Source organism: Leptidea sinapis, chromosome 10 (genome assembly GCF_905404315.1).
Source record: "Leptidea sinapis chromosome 10, ilLepSina1.1, whole genome shotgun sequence".
NCBI lineage: Eukaryota > Metazoa > Arthropoda > Insecta > Lepidoptera > Pieridae > Leptidea > Leptidea sinapis.
Window position 1 is genome coordinate 10,800,380 of NC_066274.1, and position 27,955 is coordinate 10,828,334.

The 27,955-nt window shown below is 33.9% G+C and overlaps 1 protein-coding gene across 6 annotated transcripts; it reads left to right on the forward strand.

Moving 5' to 3' along the window:
- The first annotated feature begins 8,348 nt into the window (after positions 1–8,348).
- On the forward strand, positions 8,349–27,344 carry LOC126966582 (alpha-amylase 4N-like). 6 transcript variants are annotated; one of them, XM_050810720.1, is made up of 13 exons: positions 8,349–8,387; positions 11,005–11,183; positions 15,509–15,799; positions 15,848–15,919; positions 17,387–17,512; positions 19,830–19,981; positions 20,175–20,355; positions 22,172–22,287; positions 22,783–23,019; positions 23,468–23,738; positions 24,175–24,375; positions 25,851–26,012; positions 27,237–27,344. In XM_050810720.1, exons 2-13 carry the CDS (start codon positions 11,013–11,015, stop codon positions 27,246–27,248), a joined length of 1,992 nt encoding a protein of 663 aa, XP_050666677.1. In that variant the 5' UTR covers positions 8,349–8,387; positions 11,005–11,012; the 3' UTR covers positions 27,249–27,344. The 6 variants fall into 6 exon arrangements, with proteins under 6 accessions (XP_050666677.1, XP_050666679.1, XP_050666678.1 ...); XM_050810722.1 differs by having other exon boundaries at positions 15,509–15,662; positions 15,735–15,919; XM_050810721.1 differs by having other exon boundaries at positions 15,509–15,590; positions 15,639–15,919.
- Positions 27,345–27,955: the final 611 nt, after the last annotated feature.

Below are 27,955 nucleotides of genomic sequence, written 5' to 3' on the forward strand. Positions count from 1 at the left end.
AAAAACTGTTTTTTATTTAGTACCTCTCTATTGGCTAGAGAATTTTTTATTATGGAAAGTTTATTCTAATATAGTAGCTTATTTTAAATAAAATACTTTTAAAGTAAAACACTTTTTTCTTTGATTAACGCGAGTGTTACACATTTAAATAAAACACTTTTTAAAGTATTAAAACGCGTGTAAGTCCCTCTGAAAACGAGATCTGGTATGATCTTGAAACGTCGGGTTAACTATAATAAAAATAAAAAAATGTAACTTTTCCCCAAAAATCTGATGTAAAAACACAGTTACAATAACACGCGTTTTAATGCTTTAAAAAGTGTTTTATTTAAATGTGTAACACTCGCGTTAATCAAATACTATATTGGCTTATGTTAAAATCTGTAAAGAATACATAGTTCTTGTTATAAAATTATATTTAAATAGGGGCTTCAGAATGAAATTACCGTTTCGGCTACGTATGTATTGGCTACTATAGATTAAAATAAAACCCTTATGCGTCATTTTAGTGAAAATTCTTTAACATGGCAGCTAGAACATTCTAGATTTTAAAACGGCCAAGTACGGGTCGGACTCGCCCATGAAGGGTTCCGTAGCAGCAAGCAACATAATATAAAAGTTCTTGTTGTTCGTTGTAACGATTTATAACTAGAGGTGGGCTAAACTGTTATAATTTTTTAATGAATTATACTGTTGTGTTATGTTTTTTCTAACTGTTGTTGTAAACTGTTATAATATATATATGAGATGTTATAAATTTTAATCGAAATTATTTACGCTGATAGTTGTTGTTGTTGCGGTTTGAGGTTATTTAGTGTTATAATATAACATATTTGAAGAGGAATAATTACTTTAACACTAAGTACTAGGCAGATAGTTTTTTTTGTTGTGCTTCTTATAAAGCTTTTTTTTACCTGTGTACCTACACAGAACAATCGTACCGAATAATGAGTTCCAGAAACTATTAACTAAACGTATATTTACACTATTCACAAAACTTTTATTTTTACACTAACACTGTCTATTAATTTATGTGTCTGTCTCTTTTTACTGTCGCCCTTTTTCGTTTCATCGACTTTCAAATCACAACGATGCTAAAGAAGTTTCACTTCAAAACTACTAACTAGATCTCGTTGAAACATATACATCATATATTTTTACATTTACATTATAATGTGGAAGGGTCGCTTCCGAAGAGACTTCAAGCAAGACCAGCCAGTAAAGTTAATACCTAATGATGAATGGAAAGGTTGAAGCCGACTCGAATCAAACTACCAAGGAATTAGGAACATGTTTTAATGTTAGCATACCTTCTAGTATATTGACTTATTTGCATCAAATCGGTAAAATAAAAGTGCTTATTTAATTTAAAATATTGCTATTTTCATTCACTAGCGAATATTTTAATGACTGACTCCAGGTGCAATAAATACCCAAAAGTAACCCTTACCCATATAAAAGTGATGGGGTGTTGTAGTATATTTATAATAAAGATTATGGCAAAGCTATATATCTATGTATAAATAATGAAATTGGTCGTGTTTGAGGCTCTTTCAAGCCTAAACCACCGATCGTATCGACATGAAACTACCACCCTTCGATGCGAAATTTATCCTAGATGATTATATTTTTAATTATTTTAATTCCATTCCTGCATTAATTTATTTCCTTGTAAAATTCGCTCAGCGAAGCGGGCGGGAAAGGCTAGTTATATATATAAGAGATTTTCACCTACACACATCAAAAAGTCTAAGCATGTACTAATTTAAATTTTTGGATGGTTTTTCACATTATAACGTTGTATTTTTATTTTAAAATAATATTTTTAGGGTCCTATGATGTAAAAATAACAGCTGTTGTCTTTTTAAGTTCATTTAATAAGAGAAATTAACAATATTAGAATATACTGCAGAAAGAAAGTAAACAACTTAACATTTGTGTAACAAAATGAAATTTCTAAAGAAAATGAATTTATTGTGAAAGAATAGGATAGTTTAATACAAAGTATGGCCTCCTCTGCTATTCAGAACTTGTCGGCAACGATTGTTTGAATTAATAAGACTGTTTATGTCATCTTGTGGTATTCGCTCCTAATGGAATTGTAGCAAATCCTTCAGCTGTTGGGTTGTTGTCACTCCGTCCAAGTCCTTCAAAACACGTCTCTGGAGCATGTCCCATGCGTGCTCGATGGGGTTGAGGTCTGGCGATTGTGCAGGCCAGGGCAATACCCGGACGTTCTCTGTTGCCAAGTATTGACTGGTTCGCCGAGCTGTATGTGAACGCGCTTTGTCATGCATTAATGTAATATCGGGGCAAAAGGATTGTGAAATGGATGGACATAAGGTCTGAGAATATCCTCAACGAAATTTTCAGCGTTCATGTTTCCATTTACAAAAAGGAGCTCAGTTCGCCTGTTCTTCATAATACCCGCCCATACTATAACTATTGAGCCACTGTATGGATAAACTTCCTGAATGCACCTGAGCCTTTCAGTATTTCCGGGCCGACGGTACACTCGCACCCTTCTTGTATCAGGCCTTAACCCGAATCGCGACTGATCGGAAAACATAATTTCATCCCATTGTTCCTGGGTCCATGTTTAGCGTTCTCTACACCATTCATTTCGATGCGCGCGATTCCCGTGACGTATCGGTGGGCACCTAATTGGGCGTCGAGCTCGTAGGCCGTACTCATGCACTCGATTTCGCACAGTTTGGGGACTTACATCAACACCACTTGAATTTTGTAGCCTCAAACTTATCTCTCGAGCGGTTAACATCGGCTGGCGTCTTGCAGTCAGTTGTATGTACCGGTCTTGCCGAGTGGTTTTACTCCTTTTACGGCCTGAATGCTGTTCAGCGGGTTCCCTTGTATTATTGTAGCACTGCCAAAGACGACATATAACACTTCTATGAGTGCCAAAATGCCGAGATACCTGAGATTGATTACTTCCCGCTTGCAACATCCCTACAGCTCTTTGCATTTCATTTGCTGTCAAATGACGTCGCTCCATGACGTAACGAATATCTAACAATTAAATTTTTTTGCTAACTTTATTTAAATGGTTAGTAAAATTATAAAATCAAGACTAAACGTAGCAACAAAAACGCACTTAAAATCAATCAAATTGCCTTTCATTTAATTTTATGAAAAAAACAAAACATAATCAATTTTTTTTACAACCAGCCAGTATGTCATCAATAACAAAAATGTTTACATACCTATGCACTTTGAGTGAATAAAGACTTGAGGCGTATTGACTTGAAATTTGGTAGGAGTATTCCTTTCGCCAAGTAGAAGTCGGCTAAGAACGGATTTTAAGAAATTCCACCTGCAAGTGGAGTTTTATTATGAAGAGAACGTCCGTCAGGTCAGCTAGTGGTGTATATTTTGCGAAACTATAAGATCTATGGTTCAATCCTCTATACCCCCTTGTTCCTACTACACTAGTAAAGTTAAGTGTATTGACTAATATAAGTAACATAATCATAATAATACTCAGTAGAGTATTATTTTATCCGTGTCTAACCTCATTATGAATGTAGAACTATTTTAACAAGACATTCTTATTTATCGCTATTCTCGTTCTGACAAACGAGCGTTCAGGTCACTTGGTGTTAAGTGATCACCGCTGCCCACATTTTTATGCAACACCAGAGGAATCAATGGAAGGTGAACACGCTTTTTTGAAGGTAACGATGTCGTATCGTCCCGGAAACACCGCACAAAGAAGTTCATTCCTCAGCTTTGTGGAAGAAAGCTCTTTGAAAACTGCACCGTGGAGGACCACCACACATGCAGATGGTGGGGATGATATCCTAATTTGTGGCGTGTCGTGCGAAGGTTGAATTTAACGGCCGGAATCAGGTGAAACAGCTCTTCGGGAAACTCCCCATGATAAATGCGGTAGAAGACTCACAATGAAGCGATGTCTCTACGCAACGCCAAGACGTGATCTAGCCATTCACAGACTACGTACCTACTGGCTCCTCGACAATTCGAGCTGCTCTGCGTTGCCCGCGGTCAAGATTTTAACTATCAAGGAATAAAAGTAGATGTCTATTGCACTGAACTTCGAAGAATGATCGTGAAACTTGCAGTGAGACACCTGACTCGGGTAGAGACACCGTTTTAATTCTACAGGACCCCATGCATTTAGATATCCTCCGTACCCGCCAGACCTGGCCCCAATCGACTACTATTTCTTCCGCGACAACTTTGTACAAGGTGGAAAATAAGGAACACTAAATAAATTCCATCACAGAGTTTGTTGAGTCCAGCGGGCCTACCATGAATTGCGATGCATGCCATTGCGATTCGAATGACGACCTAAAATGAAGCTTTGCTATTTCATACCACGACATTATTAGAGGTACCCATTTAATATGGAAATTGAATCGCAACTGTTTTTGTTCATTCTTTCGTACCATGAGGTAATATTGCAAGCAAAACTGGATAGCTTATGTGTCAAAGTGAGCGTTTCAAAAAGCTTGCTCCTTTCTTTTAGCGGAAAGTGAATCGTTTTGATAATAACTTTTAAAAAATAGTGAAAACATACAGAAAAGGAATATGGAATAGATGAAAGATGAGATGAGAATACTTAATTGGACTTTTTTGTAAAACAAAATACTGAAAATATATACCGAAAATGAATATACTAAAGACAAGGCAGTAAGGCCCGCTGGCTATAGCGAATCGGCTTCCATCATCTCTTTCAATTCATTGTTATTCACCTGTGGGGCGGTCTTCCACGTGGTTCGTTCTTCAAATCAAAATTTCTTTCACGAAAGCGTTTAAACCAAATTCGCACCGTGCGTTCATTAGCAGTTTCCTCTCCAAACGCAACATAGATATTGCTAGCTGTTTCTGCCGCATACTTCCCCGTCGGAACTCGAATACAAAAAAATCCCACCCAAACCCCCTTAGATTTTTCCGCCTTTTAAAACTAATAGACTTTGAAGATATGATTAAAACGCCAGCAAAGCAAGGGACAAACTCAGTTCCTAGTTCATAATCCATCTACTACTTACATTGTTAGGGAAATCTAAGGACGTGCGCTCGAGAACATGGTCAGAGTCCAATAGATCTACAGATTTTAGTGCTTCACCCCCAAAAATATTCATTAAAAAAGGAATGTATATCGGAAAATTTTTCACGAAACCATACCAGTTTGAAACTTTAAAGTATGTATGTAGGTACTATGTTTCTCCTTACATATACATAAAAATAAATTAAATAAAAACATAGCAGTCCGCATTCTTAAATTAATGGATTCAATAGAATTTATTTCTAGTGTAGCATTTGACTTTAAATATTTGAAGTGCACTTGGGGACTTTTTTAAAGTAATAAAGTCATAAAAGGCATTTATTTTCTCAAAATTGATTCCTATAGAATTCTTTTTGATGTCATTTTTAATATATTAGATACCTACTGCCACCGCGTTGAAAACAAATGGCGCTCTGAGAGAGAAAAGCAGCGCAAGAAACTCTCGCAGCATTCGTTTTTTGTGCTCTTTTTAATACAATATACTTCATTGTATTGTCATTGCTATCACTATAAAATAACCATGATATAGTCCTAGGCTGTCCGATCACTTAGATAGATCAGCTGTGGATTTACGACAGAGCCATTTTTTAATTAAACATTTAAATTTAATTATAGATAATGCCTGAACAGTCGCTGGGACTTGGGATTAAAGCTATTATGTATCATATGTTGCCTACTAGAATTAGATACAAGCAATCCCTTATTTCTAGTGTTATAATTATGAAAAACACTATTTAGAGTAAAAAGGTGACGATTTTTGTGTATATGTATATTTTATTTTCATAAATGTACTGACAATGAACAGTCATAATATTTATTTCTTTAAATTTTTCTTTGAGTGACTGTCTATAACCAAGCTGATATATAGCACGAACAGGTCTCTTTTGCGGAGCAAACACGATATCAATGTTAGCATGACCCCACAGTAAAATACCGTACGTCATGATGCTGTCAAACTAACCGAAATACACTAATCTCGGTACTCTCTAATCGGTAATCTCGATAATCGGTCGCAACATTCGTGTAGGTACTCTCTAATCTTTCTAACGGCGTATGCCGTAGAGCTGAGTCTATCTGCTATTTAGGCAATATGTAGCCCCACTGGAGATGTTCATCTAACGTGATACCCAAGAAGATCATAGTGTCCACTAGTTCAAATCTCAGGTCATTTATTAGTACGTTTGTTTGTACCTGTGTTTGGTGTAATGAACCGTAAACACTTTGTTTTTTTACTGTTTAAGTGCAGATTATTCGTCTCAAACCAACGCAGTATCTTTGAGAGTGCATTGTTTACCTCGTCATCAATATCTGCACTTCGCTTATCTGATTGTATTGTCGCTTATTATCGGCCGAATCTTTTTTATGTTATCCGGATATTAAAGTCATCTACCATAACATAGTTATGATCAAGTAATTGTCGTAGTCGAATATGATGATTAATCCTTAACGACTTAATGACTTACAAGGGTGCGATTAGTGGCAGAATTTCTATCTGTAATTAAATTGCACAGCGCATACGTTCAATGCTGCATCGAAAAATTTAGTATATCTACACATATTAAGACAAATTGTCAGTTAGTGTACTTCAAATTCACTAAAAATCAAAAAATAAAAAAAATCTTAACAAAAAAACAACCGACCTCAAAAACATTATACCAAAACAATAGATATAATGTGCACCAAAAAGTATAAAAATAATTGCGTATTTTTATGCAATCTAATTAATTAATATAATTCTAGTTACCACTATTGTAATTTTTGGAGTCAGTATCATCCAAGATAGGTTTATAACTACAAACTGTTATAGGTTAGATGTGCTTGAGTCGTGAGGAGGCGAGAGGCGAGAGCGGGTCGCGCCGGAAGGACACCGTTTCCAAAAATAACAATAATCGTAACTAGAATAAGATTAATTAATTAGATTGTATAAAAATACGCGATTATTATTATACTTTTTAGTGTATATTATATTTATTGTTTTGGAATAGTGTTTTTGAAGTCGGTTTTTGTTAATTTTTTTTTGTTCAATAATTTACAAAAAAGCATTTGTAGCTGCTGAAGCAAAAGTTTTCCAAAAATTTTACTGAAACAGGCAGCAATGAAATAGAACTGAAATTAGCAGGGCCAAAAGATTTTTTTTTAGGTTAATTGATTTGAAGATTTTTAGTAGGTATATAATGCATACTATATCTACCCACACCAATTATTATATAAAATGAAAGAACAAATGCACATGACATAATTTCGAAGATTAAGAATGATTGATATCCGATTACAATAATGTCTATCAATGGAAATGCATTGCAATAACAATTTACTTGTTTTTGTTCCAATATTTTCTAATCACAAATCTTGATAGATTATATGTTTAACAGCGATAGAGTTTGTTGCCAACGACTAGATGTTTTGAATTAGATGAACGGGCTTGGGCCAAAGTTTACTAAATTTAATCAAGAAAAATAGGTAAATACAAGGATATAGGAAGGATACCTAATTGGTAGAGAATATTATATTTATTTTCCATAGGGAGTGAAAAAACATAAGATATTGCGATATCACTTAGTAAAAGTCATGAAGCAGCATCAGTTCGTAAAGGGGCTTTGACACGGGGAGAAAAACCCAGCTAAAAGAAGCTTAAATATATCTATTTCTTGAATTTGTGACCAGTGAGTCCTACTAGGACTCACTGATCACAAATTATAAGGTATACGGTCTGGTTTTTTATTGTACCTACAAGTGAATACCAAGACGCATGTAGGAGCCCTTTACCCCAGGTAAGCTATTACACGAAAAGTAAAGTAGGTAAAGTTTATTCTTTTTTTTCATTCCACAGCTTTGTTGTACGCAGAAGAAAGTTGAAATCCCGCACAATGGATGCCACACATCAAGATGGTGGGGATGATATTCTAATTTGTGGCGTGTTGTGCGAAGATGGAATTTGGCTACAGGAATCAGTTGAAACATACTCATATATTACATATACGTTATATATATATATATATATATATATATATATATATATTATATTACATTTATTTCATACTTAAACCCCTATAGTATATTTATAAATTATTTCATAAAATCGTGAGCATGCCCATAACATCTTTCAAAAAACAAAAAGATCAATCACAATAACACACAAAGCCTGCACTAAGTAGGTACCTAGGTAATTTAGTTAAAATGATAAACTAATTCTTATATCCATCGATATCAGATAAGTCAATGTTTTAATTATATCACGAAAGTCGAGATTTTATCTGTCATGCTATATAAAGCAATTCACAACAGAAGGGTTCAGATAACGTGGCTAATTAACTCGAACTTAGCGTGTGGGATTGATAAGGTAAGAATTTTAAGTGATATTTTATTATTTATTATTATACATGTATAATTGTACGATATTTTATGAATGTGTAAAAACAGTCCCTTGGTCCAGGAGAGACAGGTAAGGCGTAACAATTGTCATTAATTACGGAATAGTTATTCAGGTTGAAAAGCAGCCGAATGCCGCCATCGGACATCACGTCCAATCGCGAAGTTGCAACCGCAAGAAACATTCCCTAGCACATCGAATCATCTTTCAAATTCAAATATTTTTATTCAAAATAGGCTGTGACATCAATTATTGAAATTCAAAAACTAGCACCCATTCCACAAAGAGTGCCTCAGAACTGAGAAGAACGGGCGCAACACACTCAGCGGGCTATTTTTATCAACAAAAATATGTTTACAAAGTAATATTGTACAATTAAACTTATTATTTAATAGCCTGAGGGTTGTCGCTGCACTCCCAATCTGTGGCATCATTAAGAAAGTCATTTATGTTATTGTAACCTCAAACGTTTTTTAACAATTCTCTAGAATAATGTAATACTTTTGTTTCGAACATTTTCTGAGACCTTGCTGTAAAAGCATATACATCGCCCCACAAAAGACAAGATTACTTATCGACTTAGCCGGGTAGGAGGCATTATAAGTTTAGGTCTATTGCCGGTGTTAACATTGTGGTTATTACAGTTTCTAGCAAATTCACTTATGTGCCTATGAACATTTATTACATTATCAAGACTATATCTCGATTTAGGAACCTTCAAACATACTCCTATCTTAAAAACCAGCAACGTATGTTTTGAGCTCTCGTAAAGCGGATGTCCATGGGCGGATGATATTCATTTCCATCGGTTAAGCCACCGGCCTGTTTTTCTCCTCTAATATATCATAGTCTATCAAATATAAATGGAGTACCTATTGCGGATATAATAATTATTTTAAAAATAGTATGTGTTACACATAGGAAGATATACTTCTTTAGATAAACAAAAGGGTTCCGAGACTTATTTATTACTAGCTGATGCCCGCGACTTCCTCCGCGTAGATAAAGGGTTTTTAAAAATAATAAGCAAATTTGGAATTGAAGATTATCTCATGTCCTATTCCAGTTCTGGTTCCCGTTTTCGCATATAGTCTATCGCTTTACTAAATTTCATCAAAATCGGTTAAGTAGCTGCGATATAAAAGCCTAATAAACAAAGTTACATTCACATTTATTATATTATAGTAGGGATATAAGGTAGGGATATAACGCCACATATTATGCTGAGTATATTTAAATTATTGTTTTTTTATTTATATTACTTCACTATTTATACACTTTTGTTTTCTTTAGCACCATTGCATAAATAAGTGGTTCATGTTTTCCCGACGGACGTCTTGAATGACCTCATGGCATGTAAATCGTATAAGTACCTCTTAGCAAACCGTTTTCGGAAATAAAAAAAAATCACGAGGTACAAGGCCTAGACTGAATGCTGGATTCCTCATCAGTTCAATATTTGAGGCCTTCAAAGACTCATTCGTTAACTTCCCCGAATGTGAGGTGACTACTTTTTCAAGATTAGCTTCCTTGTGCGGTGTTTCCGGGACGATACGACATGGGTACCTTCAAAAAAAAGCGCGTACACCTTCCTTAAAGGCCGGAAACGCTCTTGTGGTTCCTCTGGTGCTGCAAGAGAATGTGGGCGGCGGTGATCACTTAACACCAGGTGACCCGTACGCTCGCTTGTCCTGCTTTTCCATAAAAAAACAGATTTGGGTGTACGTGTATTAACCTACCAATCCTAGTATTAAGTCTATTTTGTCACTCTCTTCACAACAGTGCATAAAAGAGGCAATGTTTATGTCAAGAATTACGTATTGAATCCCCTTCAAATTTTAGAGGTGCGTGATCCAAAGTTTGCAAATATTCAGAGTACAAGGCTTTATTAGTTTCCTTGATAACTCGAAGATAGGTGAAGAACTGTCAAACACTGTTATATTATATTTTTTTCGCAAGATACGAGTAAAGTCACGAATAGGCAATTTGCAACTAAAAGCAACTATGTATTGCATAAAGATTACCTACATTTCGCAACTAAAATGGGTAATCAGTTAAAGGAAGGTTCAAGTAGCAAATAGCAAATTAATAAGACAGTTACTAAATACTTTAAAATAGAAACATTAATAAGTCACACAGTTAAATATATAGTCGATGTTGTTTCCTACGTTATCATAATTATTAGTACCGCATTCGTATATCATTTTGCTGTATATACTTCTGCGAACACATGATGTTAATTAATATTTAGATTGCTTTACATATTAAGTTGCAAAGGTTGTGTGCACTACTTGGAACGACAAATAGTTAAAATATATTGAAATTGTGCAAAATTATCCAGTAAAAGTAAAACTCAATTGAAACATGCAGATATTTTGATTGGGAATGAAATTCTGTTGTTTGTTTACTGTGAAAAAAGATAAAATATAAGCTGATAACCTAAAAGTAATTACAAGCTCAAATAATTAATAGATAAATATTAATAACAATAAGATTAAATTTACTGATAATAATATGTCGGAAAAAGCAGTTATGTATTGTATAAACATTTATGCGATAGTCTGATCAGTAATTTATAATGTTTTAGCAATCAGGATGTTTCGATTCATCCTCCTGCTGACCGCTGTGGCGTCATGCTTTGCATACAAGGACCCTCAATTTGCAAGCGGCCGAACCACAATGGTGCACCTTTTTGAGTGGAAATGGGATGACATCGCCGCTGAGTGTGAAAGGTTCCTTGGTCCTAAAGGATTCGGTGGTATTCAGGTAAGCGTTGCATTTAGAACACTGATAGAACCTATCTACTTTTAATGGCATATCAAGTTTGTAATATAACAGTTAATTTATATAATCCTTAAAATAAATTTATTGATAAGTTCATCATCAAATAGATAATACATTCCAAAAACTGTTTTACAGAATCTGTTGAGTAAATTGCATTAAATTTTATTTAGTTGCAATAATAATAAATGGGTTTGATTTGATAACACACGAAATGATCTTCAAGTGCGTTAGTCACATTCAGAAGAGGGAACGCATTTTTTTTTGATGGTAAAGCAACTATGCGTTGGAACTGAACGAGGCGTTTCTCATGTCAGGCATGACGTCAGCAGACAGCTGGAACTTTAATTGGTGATTTGTAAGGTGGACCTGGCTTCACTATGACACCACTAGTAGTGTTTCTATCTACTTGCGTGGATTATAGTCATGAAAAATCACCCAAATCATTTTGTATAGTTAAATTCTGCGTAAAATTCTGTTTGAGAATCACACTCATTTTTTATGGTCTTTTTAGACGATACGAGGAATAGAACTTGGCCAAGAGCTTTCTTCCACGTTGTAGAATGAGCTTCCTTGTGCGGTGTTTCCGGGACGATATGATATGGGTACCTTCAAAAAAGTACACCTTCCTTAAAGACCGGCTCCTGTAATTCTGGTGTTGCAAGGGAATTTTAGCGGCGGTTACACTTAACACCAGATGACCCGTACGTAACTTGGTCATACATCTGAATTTCAATTTGACTTTCAATTAAAATGTGCCCTTGATGGAAACTTATGTAAATTCAGTCAATTGTCCAACTTTTGGGTGTAATTAATAACAGTTTAGCTTTACTCTACGCAGAATACAATGTTACCTTCCACTCACCCTTGTCACTTAAGAAATTACGCTTGAAACTTGAACAATAAGATACGACGTCCAACTGTTTCCACAACCTTAAACTTAAACTGATCTTAAAGATTATTATTTTAACAATATACTGAATTATCAACAGTTTACTGTATACTTAAATATATATTCAATTTTATTTATAATGCTTATGCTTACTAACATTTATAATTTTTGCTTTCTATTGTGTCAATGATAAAAAACATGCTTATTACAGCTTGTCTTAATAAACTTAACAATTAAACTATAAATAAATCTGTAAACTAAAATGGAGATTGGTTATTTTTTTATTAGGAAAAGCAAACAACTACAACTTACAGAGTAGGTACTTACATAAAGATATAACATATAAGACTAATAAAATTATTATTAGATACGCTATTCACATCTTACTATGTAGAACTTTGAGGTATACAATTCTAAGTATATAGAAAAAATGCTTCTACAATAGTAATTGAAATTAAAGAGAAATAAATAATGTTCTAAATCATGGCTAGTTGGATTAAATTAAATTTACAACAATTAGACAATTAATTAACACAAAAAAGAAAACAAAAGAAATAATTATTTACACAAATGTAGGTACACTAAATTATGACTATATTATAATTACAATGATATTAACATGATCTTTAGTAGGTATTTAAAATGCATAATATATTACTCAAAAATTATCCACTATATTTTTGATTTGGCACTTGAGATTATTTATTCATTTAACACAGAAACCATTCCACTGAGAAGTTACTTAATTATAAAAAAAAAACCAGTTACACGTTATCAAAGAATTCGGACGACGGTAATTCTAACTCACGTAAAAAAAATCCGATACAACATAGGTACAGGCGAAACTAATAATATAATGCGTATAAAATTTAGGTAGGAAAAATGATATTATAGTATTAAAAGATTACTTTTAAATATCATTGGGTAGGAATTACAAATTCATTTTTAAATTCCTTTGACAATTTTATATACATACAAATGATTTAAGTTTTCTTTAGTGTTAATTCCGCCAATATTTGTTTTTAAAACAATTCGACACGCTCGTGCCAGATTTTGGCGAGACAACACGTCCTGAGGATGGCTCGTGTAGAGGCGAAACACGCGTCGAATTGTTTTAGAAACAAATATTGGCGGAATTAACACTAAAGAAAAAATTAAATCATTTGTATGTATATAAAATTGTCAAAGGAATTTAAAAATGAATTTGTAATTCCTACCCAAAGATATTTAAAAGTAATCTTTTAATACTATAATATCATTTACTACCTAGGTGGCTGGGCGATGCGTTTAGTTTTAATTTCGCTTCTACTTTTAATTTATAGGTATATTTATAATCGTATCCTATGTTACGCTTCTGTATTTAACAATTCTTAGTATTATACAATTTAACATATTTTATTATTTATTAGATATTGTTAAATTACGATAGAAGAGACTTTTTTGTGTTATAATATGATGAACTAAAAACTTGTTTACCTGATGGAAGGAATCAAAATTATTATTTTAACTTATTATGGCTCACATATATCTGAGAAAATTGTAAATAGAAAAGGCGCTTAAGGATATATGCTGTATTTTTAATGTGATTAGTGAATGTGATGATAATGCTACTTCTGAATTATCTAAATGTTAATGGTTATCTAAAGTGTTTATTGCGCTAAGATTTATCAATCTGATGTTTGAAACGAGATTTCTCTACTCTCGTACCAGACAGACATAATTATGTCGAATTGGTTGATGCAGATTTTTGTGTTCTGACTAAGCCCTAAGGCTGTTTTAAGCCAAGTTTTATGGTGAAAATATAGCAATTGGAGCTATGAACACTACTTATTCTTGTTACACATACCCTTGTCTTATTTGCAGGTTGTGAATTCTTGCTGTTAGTTATAGTTAGCACTCCAGAGCTATTTTTAACTACTATTTAAGTTGCTGTTATTCGGTTGGTAGTTCACCGTGCAGATTCTTTGGTGGAAAACGCGTATAACCTAACTTAACTAACAAATCTTAGCGAATGACCACTTCAGATAACACATAGCATTTCGATAATTGTAGATCTCTGCTAAGTAACGCCTAATTGAATAAATTTACATTGCATTTATTTATTACCTTCCTTAACCATGATTCACCGTGACTGAAAAATTGTAAAAAGCTGTTTAAAATTACGAAATAACTTCTTTATTAACAATTCAAACAAAATAACAAACTTCAATTCAAACAAATAAATACTTACAAATAACAAACTTTTAGAGATCTCATGATGAATCAGTCGGTCAGTGGTATTTAGCTTATCATATTACATTTAAAGATTTTATCTTGTTAATAATACATACTAACACTTATTTTGTGTAACTCCTCTTTATAATTCTTATATTATAAGATTACACTTATTTGTATATGTATCTAAAATAATAATGTTTTCTGATACAAACAAATGCCTTCATGTTTTAAGGTAATTCTACTTTAGGATATTGATAAGAATTGCGAAATTAAAAAAGTTTTTATGTTGTTAATGAGTTATGAATAGATTAAATACAGTATTTGAATACGTCGTTGTAGGGTTAGTTGAATGGGCAACTCTTTGTGGAAAAAAATTAAGTTTACATCTTTGATTACCTACTGTTATAGAAAATTTTCGGGGAATCTTTCTAGAAAATTGTTAACAACTTCTTGAGGTGTAGAAGAAGTATTTATAGGAATGTTAATAGTTGTAACCTACTGCTACTGTTCATGACAAGTTTACCAAATATGCTCGGGTGCGTTGTCTAGAAGAAGGCTCAATACGTAAACCGTGGTCAAATATATATTGTCCCTTTTATGCGCTGTTGTGAAGACAGTGACAAAACATACTAATAACTAGATCATAGATTTTATTTTTACGTATTAAACACCTGGATTACAGACCTTAGGCGCTCTGCAGACAGATCAACAATCAAATGTTTATATATAACTTGACAATTAATAAATTAAAACAAAATACCACTTAAAGAAACCGCGCCGACATAGATATTGCCATGTTATTAATCTATGTAGTTGCGCAATTCGATGTTTGACATTCGGGTTGACTTCCCGAGTTCCTGCACTCGATAACAAAATGAGTCCCGCCACTAGTCGCAACTGTTATTTTTTATAATCTATCCCCATCATTTGAGCAATTTCACTTGCCCTCGTCTTTCTGTGCCAGTTTAGCTCAACATGTCCTTGTACAGCAACTGCTGCTTCTTCGAGATTCCCTAACTAATGATAATAAAACTATGTTTTTTTAGAATAGCAGCACTTGCTAACTATTTGGACATATAACAAACTTTAACGTATTTTTTTTTAAAAGTTGATACTTACTTACAAAGTTCTGTCTGCAGAGCGCTCAGGAATTATGTTTAAGCGACGAGATGAATAATAAGATTACATATACCTATTATAGAAAAAGAAAAATATATTGGCGCATCTCTTTGGTAAACTTGAAGACAAAATTGCTGCTAAATGTAAGAAGCTCCTTCAAAAAGGTAATCAAAAACAGCACTTAAAAGGTAATCAAGAACAGCATCAAAAAGGTAATCAAGAACAGCACCAAAAAGGTGATCAAGCAAACGACCAAAAGGGTAAACAAGAAAATCATCAAAAAGATAATCAGCAACAGCACCTAAAAGGTGATCAAGCAAACGACCAAAAGGGTAAACAAGAAAATCATCAAAAAGATAATCAACAACAGCACCTAAAAGGTGATCAAGAAAACGATCAAAAAGGTAATCAACAACAGCACCTTATAGGTGATCAAGAAAACGATCAAAAAGGTAATCAAGAACTGCATCAAAATAAAACTGTTGAAATTAAGGTAATAAATAATTTCATTTACAAAAATATTACTGCTTTTCTCTTGTTACCTAAGCTCTTCATAGAACACGACATTACATTCTATTTAATCATCAATTCCTTCTTTCTTAAATCTTAATCTTCTTCTTACACTTTCAAGCGTCACGCCTTTTTCTGTTGTTTCTTTTGCTCTTCATAATATTTACTCATTTACTAAAGTGTACGCATCTTAAGCTCTTCTTTTGGATTTTTTATAATAACTAATATGCTTATTAATCTGTAGCACAATCTTAACATTTTGTCTGGTGCACTACCGCTGATAATTATTTCTCTTATTGATTGTCGTGAAACGCTGAAGTTCTCGTCGTATTAAGGAACGATTGCGTGAGAAATAGGAAATAGGAACTCGGCATTGAGGCTTTATTTAGTAAAGGACTTACTTAAGAGTTAACATTATCTAACGCCTTTCTCAGATTTAAGAATTCAAACAATATTTATGTTGCACTAACACCGGTTAGACAAAAATCAGTGCAATAAGGGCAAATGAAGCTACGACTTAAAATCCTTAGTAAGAAACTTAAAAATTACGTTTTTGACATATGAGGAATATATATTACTGCTTAAGTTAACCAATCTGTCTGAAGTGAATGGTAGTAATAACGTTTATTTTTTTTCAATTATTCTTGTCGGATTTCTATAATCAGCTTCTGATGTGGCCTGCATTGTTTAGCCATTTTACGCAATGATTGATGTAGCACTAACAAAGATAAATTTATAAAAGCAAAACAGAGAGACATAAATAGCTAATATTATTTATCTAGAGTTAATAAGCAAGAAGAAAATAGTCGAGAATGTTCGTATGGAGAAACGCCTGATAATGTTAACAGCTCTTAAGCGTTACACGACATATTATGATAGTAGCTAGTTTAGTCTCCTCCAGTTAATGTAAATTCTTAGACTGTCTGACGAAAATTATCCCGAATACAGTTTTTACATAAACATCCAGTCGTAGGTCAGATCTTAACTTACATTTTATTTCTTGCGCCCGTTGCTCTGAGGCATACTATTTATTTCGAATGGGTTTTTGACGTTCAATAAGTGATTTTAAATACTATTTCGAATAAAAATATTTGAATTTGATTAGATTAGACATTTAAATAAAACACTTTTAAAGGATTAAAACGCGTGTAAATATGTTTTTACATTAGATTTTTGCGTAAAAGTTACAATTTTATTTTTATTTTAGTTAACCCGACGACGAAAGAACTTTCCAGATTCCTTTCAGTCCCCCTGAAAATGATACGAACTATTTGAATGCTTTAAAGGTGTTTCATTTAGCTCCCGAGTTAGAGTTAGTTATAGGATCTTGTACCTAGCCTTAATGTAGTATAATGTAATGTAAAACTACTTTTTAAATGTCTGCTCATCGATGTGGGTTATAAATATATATTAAATTGTAATACTATTTGACAAGCAATGGATATTATAGCCCCACAAGAACCCACATTTTGCAAAAGGCCGGACAGCTATAGTAAATCTTTTTGAATGGAAATGGAATGACACTGCAGAAGAATGTGAAAGATTTCTAGCTCCTAGAGGATTTGGTGGTGTCCAGGTAAGCATAATCAGCACCAGGCTTCATAAGTATTCAATTATGTATCTAAAACACCATAACCTAATTATTTAAATGTATTATTTCAGTCGTTTCCTTCAATAAAAATATGTTATCCTAGCAACTTTATTGCAAAATATTTAGAATATATTTTTAGCTATATTATGTATGCTATTATAAAAAATTTTTTTATAACTAATGTATACCTTTTATTATTTCTTTCTTTTTTATTTTCATTTCTTACTAAAAATGTTTTCTTATCGACACAATGCTTCTAATGCATTGCAACTTTTTAGTATGTTTATTAATTAGATAGTTAAAATGTAAAATAAATAAAAATCTAATGCATAATACAAAATGTAAATTTTTAGTAAGGAAAGATTTGTCATGCTATAAATATATCTCTTATACTCGTACGTCTCGATTTTATGTTATGTTATTATTATACATTTTTTTTTATTTAAAAATTATAATATTTTGAATAAAACACCAAGTTTGTATATTTTTAAAAATTTTGTTATTGCATTGTCATGCAAGATTAAAACATAATAGTATATTTACATATTATGTTTATTATATATTAATATCGTTTACATCAATTGTTTTCGATTGTTACGTGCTAATTAATCCATAGTGCTATAATCATATCAGTGTTCAAAACAAGTCGAAAAATTGATAGAAACGAATTATAATAATCTATGTATGATTTGGATAATTAAGCGAATAGATATTATTACATACCTATACTCGTAGTACGATTATTTTATATTATTTCTTTATATATACGTATATTTGTATCAAATAACTATGTTTTTCTTTCTCACTATTTTATTAAATATTTGTATTTTTTTTAAAACCAATGATAATATTTCAATGACGTTTTATTCCTATCTTCGATAAATCAGACGAATGTCTTCACAGCATAAAAAATCTTTTTTCCCACCCCGATTGAAAAGCTGTCTTTTAGTCCCTGGTACGAGGGACAAAAGTGGCAGATTCTCTCCCGGCAAGACATCTTTTGTCCCTCGTACCAGGGACTAAAAGCGATCTTTTCATCCAGATGGGAAAAAAATCGTACATGCACGACGTGAGATAAGTAGGACATTGCCACCCGCGATTGTCAATGTTCTGCGAGTGAGAATAACCTACTTTTCTCCTTAGATGCGTAATATACTATTTCCCACTTCCAAGTTTTACAGTTGATTCAAATTTTATGGGTGTATTTTCCTTTTATTATTCGACCAAATTAAATTAGGTGAATTTATTTGTTCCTAATTTTTTTTCCGTTCAAAAACGACACCTTTGGGACGAAGAACATTATAAGTGTACATAAAAGCCACTCAGTGGTAAAATATAATATTATGTTTAGCCATATTTAACACAAAAAAAAAGTATATGTTTATTTGTACCTATACTTCTCGTGCCGTTTCTAGGGGTTGCGTTACCTTCATTACATATAAATATGTAATATGTATGTAAGACCACATGGATACAATTTCTATAAACTGTTCTGTGTAAGACTATCTAAGACTAATGGTAATTCGAAATATAAAAGCTGATTGGCTTATACAAGTATTGAAGAATGGAATCCTTGTCCTTATAAGATGGAAATAAAATATAAGGGGTTACGGTCAATGCACATTTGATGGATTTTCAGTAAGACCCTGAAAAAAGGACTTGAATTAGATTTAAATCTAAATCCTAAGAGTTTTTGAAATGATCTGATAATGGGTATGTTCCGATATGCACTGCGAGCACTGCACAGTGCTATCATGGTAGAAAAATTCATCCCGTTATGGACCGCCGTGTATACTGCCGCAGTACCCTAGGGAAATATATGACGTCATAAATCGCCGCCATGTTCTACTGTGAGCACTGGCGTTTTCGAGGTAAGGTACTCGCAGTGCTTTAATCACGTGATCAGTCACAACCACTCGAATGCCTAACGTTTTATAGACAATATCTACAGTTTAATCCCAAATATATTTAATTTGACAGTACTCTGACATCAGTTTTTTTAAATGAACTAGAAAACTTAAATACATTCACTTGAATGCTGCGTCAAAAAAGGCGGCTGACAGTATACGGGATTGCGTTCCATTTTAAATAGTAACCAGTATAACTGGCTATAAAGGAACGGTTTCACAGTATACTAAATTGACGTCACACTTCATAGGGGTCGCAGTGCATATCGAAATATACCCAATGTGTCGTATACGAGTACAATGCTTGTGTATAATAGAGCTTCGTATATGTGGTGTTAAATAATAACATATTTACTGTTTTTTTTTATCAACAACGTAAAAATGTGTGTTCATAGATTTCCCCTCCCAACGAGAATTTGGTGATATGGTCCAGGAACCGTCCGTGGTGGGAGCGCTACCAGCCGATGTCATATCGTCTTGTTACCCGCTCCGGGAACGAACAACAGTTTGCTAACATGGTACGAAGATGCAACAACGTTGGTGTGAGGTAATATTTTTATTACTTATACGTAAATGATGGTATATGATGATGTATCTATATATATATATATATGATCATCATTTTCGATTAAAAACATACACATCTTTATAGCGAATGTATATAATTCTTATTATATTATAAATTTTGAAAGTCAGTCATTAATAACAAGATTAACACATCCCGTTTGTAATTTATTTAGGATCTACGTAGACGCTATCATCAACCACATGACCGGAACTTGGAACGAGAACGTGGGCACTGGTGGCAGCACTGCCAACTTCGGCAACTGGGACTACCCAGGAGTACCATACTCAAGAAACGATTTCAACTGGCCCCAGTGTGAGATTCAGGGAAGCGACTATGGCAACAACGCTGAAAGGGTAAGTTTTGTTGAGGGCTTGATCATAATATAAACTAATAACTTGGTTCAGATTGAATTTTAAAGTATAAGATGTAAATGTGACGACTTTCACTTTTTATCAGCAAAGTGTTGAAACCAATCCTGGCTGCGATGTTAATCTATTTACGTAGAGATCTCTCATAACATAATATAACATACCATTATACTAACTAGTAGTAAGTAACTATTCGTTATAAACAAAAATACACATCCATCCCATTCGTAATTATCAGTAATTACACACGAGATAATAAATCAATACAACTTACTTCAAACTAGTTTGTTTATTTGTGAGATTCAGTGACGGAACGAACATATGATCGTTCTGATGATAAGCAGCATCACCTGGCTATTACAGAGAATATCGTTTGACTCGTAACATATCATAAATGATCTAAGGCGTAGCGATATGCTCCGATAACATCATTGTTTGTTCGTGACATTGGCATTGACTCTTATATCTATATTTCTTACAAATTGAAACAACACTTTTATTTAAGACAAGTTGTTAATTAGTTAGTAATAGTTATCGTGCCAGGATACTTGGCCAGCTTCCGAACTTAAATTCGCTTTAAGCTGATTATGAACATTTGCAGCATGGTATGAAAATCCTCGTATATCTAATAGATCAAACATCTCTTTTGTAGGAGTTTCTTGATCGTTACAAATACAACCAAATCGAACGGGCAGATTAGGTATGGATTAACAACTGTGCCTTAATCAGAGTCCAATGCTCGAATGTCATTTCTGCGTCAGAACTGCTGCGATAGAGGCTTGCTGATCGGAAGTCTAGCTTAAGAAGGAATGTGACATGCTAGCAATTAGCACACAAGAACACCTGTGCAGTGCTGATTTTACGGCAGATATGTGTGGTGATAGTATTGCCGCAGATGAACACTGGCCACGCAGTATTATTGTTATTATTATTTGCAGAGGGTGGCTATATGCCTAGTCCTGTTTGGGTCCTAGTAACACCGAGTCCCGAATTGAACTGTTGTGTTCGCCACTCATACTTATAGTTCGTCGTCAAGCCCTGCCGCGTTTATGAACCGCAGTATCTTCTTGACACGAGTATTGCAAACAGCATCTGGGGGTAGGGTATAATCGCCAAGGATGGTGTTACGCTTATGCATTAGTGGGCCGGAATTGCAGAGAGATGAAGAGGCGTTTCATCGGCCTCAAGGCAAAATCTCCAAGTTCTTTCGTTTTTCTTCCGACCACACAGAGGTGCTTATTTAGGCGACAGTGCCCAGTTAGCATCCCGATGAGTATGATTAGGTTTTTCCTGCTCAATATTAGGGCTTCATTCGCATTTCCTTTATTGAAAGCCTTTATCAGTGCTTTGGAATGATTTAAACCTATTGAATTGCTCCAGCGTTTAAGTGCTTCTAGTTGACATTGGTTCCCCAGGGTGTGACGAATGGCGCTCTTAGGTTGTTGGACCACGCAGTAAGTTTTCAGCATATTGAACCGAAAGATAAAACCAAAGAGAACTCCACTACTAAGACTTTGATGACTGTGCGTGAGTCTGTTTGTCTGTCGGTTGGTTGTATGTAGCGCAATGATTGGTATTCCACAGTAGTAGAATTTCAATTGTTTTATAATTGCCGCTATACCAACAAAATAAAAAATTAAGATAACTTATTCCAAAATGACTGCCAAGCAAATTTAGAAACAGAATACAATGTTACCAAATTATTACAAGATTAGCATTTATTTTCTTGTGTGAAAGTTTTTATATAATTTTACCGTAACATAGTTGTATATATCTAATAGTTAATAATATATATTTTTAGGTACGCAATTGTGAGCTGTCGGGTCTCAAAGATTTAAATCAAGGAACTGAATATGTCCGTAATATGATCGTTAATTATATGAATCATTTGATTGATCTGGGTGTCGCTGGATTCAGGTAAAAGTCAACAGCAATTATTACTTAAACGACAAAGTATTTTAAAACACGATGATGATCACAATAAACTCAAACTGCGAAGTTATTAAGTCACGTTGGTCCAAAAATTTCACTTATGAATGTCAGATTTATACATTATTATGCATAAATCTGACATTATTATATTCTTTCTCTATATTTTTAAGAACAATGTAAATTTTTGTTGTTCTTACAAAATAGAAATAGAAATCCTTAATGTTTATGCTTAGCAAGCTCTTGGAAAAATTTATATTGTTTTATAACAATAAAGGACGAGACGAGCAGGGCGTTTAGTTGATGGTAATTAAATATGCAGTAACGCTCAGGATTCTTGAAAAACCCAAATATTCTGAGCGGCAATACAACTGCGCTCGTCACTTTGAGATATAAGATGTTAAGCCTAATTTGCCCAGTAATTACATGTTTTTGTAACGCTACGTTTATAGAATAAGGTAGTCAAATATATTCTTTTTTCAGAATTGACGCCGCAAAACACATGTGGCCTGGTGACTTACGCGTCATCTACGACAGGCTTCGAAACCTTGACCCAAGCCATGGTTTCGCATCTGGAGCCCGACCCTACATTTACCAGGAAGTTATTGATCTTGGCGGTGAAGTGATTAGCAGGGATGAATACACGCCCCTGGCAGCCGTTACTGAGTTTAAATTTGGAATGGAACTAAGTCGTGCTTTCACTAGTGGAAATCAACTGAGGTAAAGTTTTAAAGCTTACTAGCTGCATCCGTCCATTAAATTAAAATAAGCTGAAGAAGAAACTTAAGAAAAAGATGTTAATTATCGCAGGAATTTGTATGAAAAATTGTTTGATATCATCATTTTATTTTACGATAATCATAGATTGAGAATAACTATTATAAGAAAGCGAAGTGGATGTAAAAAGGAAGGAGTCGCAATTTTTAAGATAAGAAGAAGTGCTAATGTATGTAGGCACCATGAATATGGAATAACTGCATAAATTTTAAGATTGATTGTGGATGAAACTGATGGGAATAATTAAAATTAAGAGGAACATTCTACGATCAGGTCGATGTTATACTAAATAGGGGTCGGGTCAAAGATAAAAAGAATACAAAAGCTTGTATGAAAGAGTTCGTATCGTTTTAGCTGAGCATGACTTTATGTATGATTGTACTACTTACAGATGGCTTATAAACTGGGGTCCAAGCTGGGGGCTTCTGGTATCGGGAGATGCCCTGACCTTCATCGATAACCACGACAACCAGCGAGGCCACGGCGCTGGTGGAAACATCCTCACCTACAAACAGTCCAGGCCGTATAAGGCAGCTATTGCTTTCATGTTGGCCCATCCATATGGAGTTCCCCAGCTGATGAGCAGCTTTGACTTCCACGACACGGAAGCTGGCCCTCCGATGGACTCCAGTGGCAATATCGTGTCACCATCCATTAACTCCGTAAGTCTTGAATCGTTTGCTAATGTCTACCGCAGATTAACAGCTGCGCACAACACGCCTCAAACTTTATTACTACACCCCTAGAGGGGTTAGCAAGGAACTTTCTTACACACACGAACAAAAACAAACATATTTTTTGTGACTGCCTTTGGATTGTTTTTTGGATTATAACAAGTGTTTCAAATTGTTTTTAAACTCCTTAAAATCCTAACAAGCGTTGTCCTTGGTTTGTTCTTTAAAACAAAATGCATAAAAATTTAATCTTAAACATCCTAACCAACCAGAACCCACTCAAACAGGATTTTTTGTATTTCACCAACAGCCTGCCTCCTCAGTATTTGAAGTCAATTGAGTAAAACCTATATGCTGCGGTATTAATGTCATTTGCATTACGGCTACTCTACAAGTCATATAAAAAATATAATATGAAATGCAGGATAACACATGCGGCAACGGATGGATCTGCGAGCATCGCTGGCGTCAAATCTTCCAAATGGTAGCATTCAGAAACGTGGCTGGAAGCACCGGTATTAACGATTGGTGGGACAATGGTAGCAACCAGATCGCTTTCTGCCGCGGCGGTCAAGCATTCATCGCTTTTAACAACGACAACTGGGATCTTAACCAGACTTTACAGGTAAATATAACGACTTATTGCGGACTTATTATGTTAGGTGCCCCAACACGGTCAAGTAACTTGAGCACATACACGTTGTAATAGATATTATATAACTTCTTAATGTACATGATTATTTAATTCATTAAATGATTTGTTTGGATTGTACTGAAACAGCGATAAGTTAAAATTTGGCATCACAATCATTTACTCGGTGACATTTGTACGAGTGGAGAACCATGAAAATATTTATCCCTGCAGAATAGTGTGGCTATAAAAATCACGCTAATATAAAATAAATAATTTTTTTATAATATTTTCAAGTAGTTTAGTTTTCAGAAAGTTGGGCAGACGTCAAGAGAATTATTTTTAGAATGTTAGTTAAGTAGTAACTAATTTATTTAAGTAATCCCAGATAATTAGGATTCACGCGTGATAGTATGGATAAGACTTTTCAAGAATGAGAATGATTATGTACCATACTTTTTTTTAAATTCCTTATTTTAATAAATCCATACATCTGATTGAGTCGGCCAGACCGACCTATAGGTATAAAAAGAAAAAATTAAGAATGATAAAGCTGTACAAAGATTTTTTCGTAAATAACAGCTTATTTAATAAGATTTAGATCCTCATAGTCTAACTAACGGTCAACATCGCGTGTAATTAATATAATTTGGTTATGGCGATACACGCGATGAAGATCGACTGTAATATTATTAGATTCAGCGTCGCAGTAACACGATATTCTGACTAACTTGTCTCTTCGGTTTTCATTTATTTTAAAGAGTTGCTCTCTTATGGCAATTTTTTGTTTTATTTTATTACTTTTGCATTAGTATAATAAGTTCGTTTTTGGCATTCGTGATCCAAATTTAATTTATGTCTATTGCTTAAGTTTCTTTAAATACAAATTGATATAATTTACAATTTAATACATACTGTTAGAGTAAATAAGGCACATTCAATATTTAACTGTTTGTTTGAACATTGAAAATTATTTCGTTTATTGTAAAAAGCCCCAAATGATTTACAAGTGAACTGAGGTTTTTGTTTGATCTCATTGGCTCTATCGTTTCCAAACATCCTACTAATATTATAAATGTGAAAGTTTGTATGTCTGGATGTATGTTTGAACTTCTTTAACGCAAAATCTACTGAATAGATTTTGATGAAACTTTACAATAATATAGCTTACACACCAGAATAACAAATAGGCTATAATTTATAAAACTATAGTTTGAATTATACAAAATATAAAAGAAGTGTGATTGTTACTAATAAATACAACTAGCGCCATCTCTTATCAACTAGCAAGCAAAAGATCAATACAATTTATATGGCGAAACAACGTTTGCCGGGTCAGCTAGTAGGAAAATAAAATAAAACTGTTATATAAAAGTGTTTGAATTTACTTGAATGAATATTTTTTGAATTCTTTTTTTAGATATATTTTTGTTAGTTACATGCTGGGAGTAATAACCCAAAAATTTCAGACTTGCCTGCCTGCTGGTAATTACTGTGACGTCATATCGGGAGAGAAGCAAGGCAGCGGATGTTCTGGCAAAGTGGTGACAGTCGGTAGCGATGGCCGCGCACACATCAGCATTGGTGCCAACGAATATGACATGATGCTTGCTATTCATCAGGGCAGTGAGGTACCATATTTATGGAATAATTAACTATAACATTTCATCACATATCCCATATCGACAGCACTCTATCTTCCACCACATCAGCTATAACAGTGTTGTTGGACGAAGTTGTTTCTTCTTTCACTTGATTCCTACCACAGTATGCCAGCATCTCAATACACGTATAAATACTTATACATTTTTAGTGTCTGGATAAGTTTATCCAAGGAGCAGGTCTTAAGGATCCTTCTTCTATGTACCACCAATTACTTCATTCAAATCCTTTGTGACAAGCCGTCATAGTCTATAGAAAATTAACACATTCAATATGTTATTCTTCAATGGGAAAAGGGATAGTGATTCACTTGGAAATCTTCGCATACCCTTTCCGCTGTTTTGAGCGAGGATTTCTCAAAGGTCTTCGAAAATACAGAACAATAGGTGTTTGCTTACAACGGATTGCAGGCAGAAAAAAAAGATGTTTCCAAAGTACAACCACAACAATCAAGACATCTATTAATAGAACCTACCGAAACAATAGTAGCGAAAATAAGGGAATATTGTCGTCTAAACAAACATTTGTATATAGTGGGTCACACTGTCCTCTTTCTAATGGAGTTTTCGTTAAATTGAAAATAAGTAAATAATGCTGCTTTAAGAGGGTTTCAATTTAATTGCAGGCTACATTCGTTGTAAAACCGTGAAGCAGTTATTATAGTAGCTCCTAGGTATATTGTGGCGGGTTAGGCAATTTATTTTTATTTTATTTTATTTTGGCATCAAACAGTCAAGTTATTGAAATTGTCATGGACAAATAATGAACCTCACCCTTTTCCTCTTTGGTTATTGCAATAATCAAGTCTTTTATCAATTCTGACACTAAGTTAGCGAATACCCTGAACTCATCCCTCTGGATGTAATTTTATTGCTACTATGAGGTTGACGTGCCTAATCTTATTTGAACCCCCTGAGGATTTTATGTCTCTTATATTATGCCTCAAGATGTTATTTATATACAATAAACTACAGTAATACAAGGGAAAGCTTAAACCCTTTTGTGCGCCTAAATTTCTATACCTTAAAGAGTGTGGTAATCTAAAGCTTCATCTCTTACTTAGCACATGAAGGAGTAGGTTATGTGAGGTTGACAATTAATTATTAAATAACGAATACGGCTGTATGGGCCTGTCCTAATAATGGACGAAAAAACCAAAAAAAAAATGAGTTAAATGTAAATTTTTGTTTCAGTCGAGATTGTGAGGCGGTTCTGAAGAAAATAATATATTCATTAGTGACTGTTTCTTCATCACACTTTGTAAATAAACAATAATAATAAACTGTTAAGTTAATTATAAAGTGAAGTTTTATTTAATGCCTTGTATGCGATATCCTTTAACTCTTACTTAAAATAAAGAAATTTCAAAAAAAAAATTTCAAACATAACATATGTTTGAAGTGTTTGGCGATGTGAAAGGTTAACGTTGACCTGACCCAGTGGGAGGCTCCTTTGCACTGGATGCCGGCTTGACTATGGGTACCACAACGGTGCCTATTTCTGCCGTCAACCAGTAATGTGTAAGCATTACTGTGTTTCGGTCTGAAGGGTGCTGTAGCTGGTGAATCTACAGGGCAAATGAGACTTGACATCTTATGTCTTAAGGTTGTAGTACCGCTCAGAATGTTTGGGTTTTTCAATCAGCTAGAGCGGCACTGCATTGTAATGGGCAGGGCATTTCAATTACCATCAGCTGAACGTCCTGCTCGCCTCATCCCTTATTTTCATAAAAAAAAACCTAGGCGTACATTCTATTTTAAAAGCAGAAGGTGGTGCCCACGCATTTGTGGATTATACTTAATTTATCTGTGATATATGATGTACTTTATCTAATATTTTAACTCTGGACAGACCAACGTGCCTGCCTTTTACAATGTTTTATAATATATAACTGATAGTTTTGTTTAAAAAG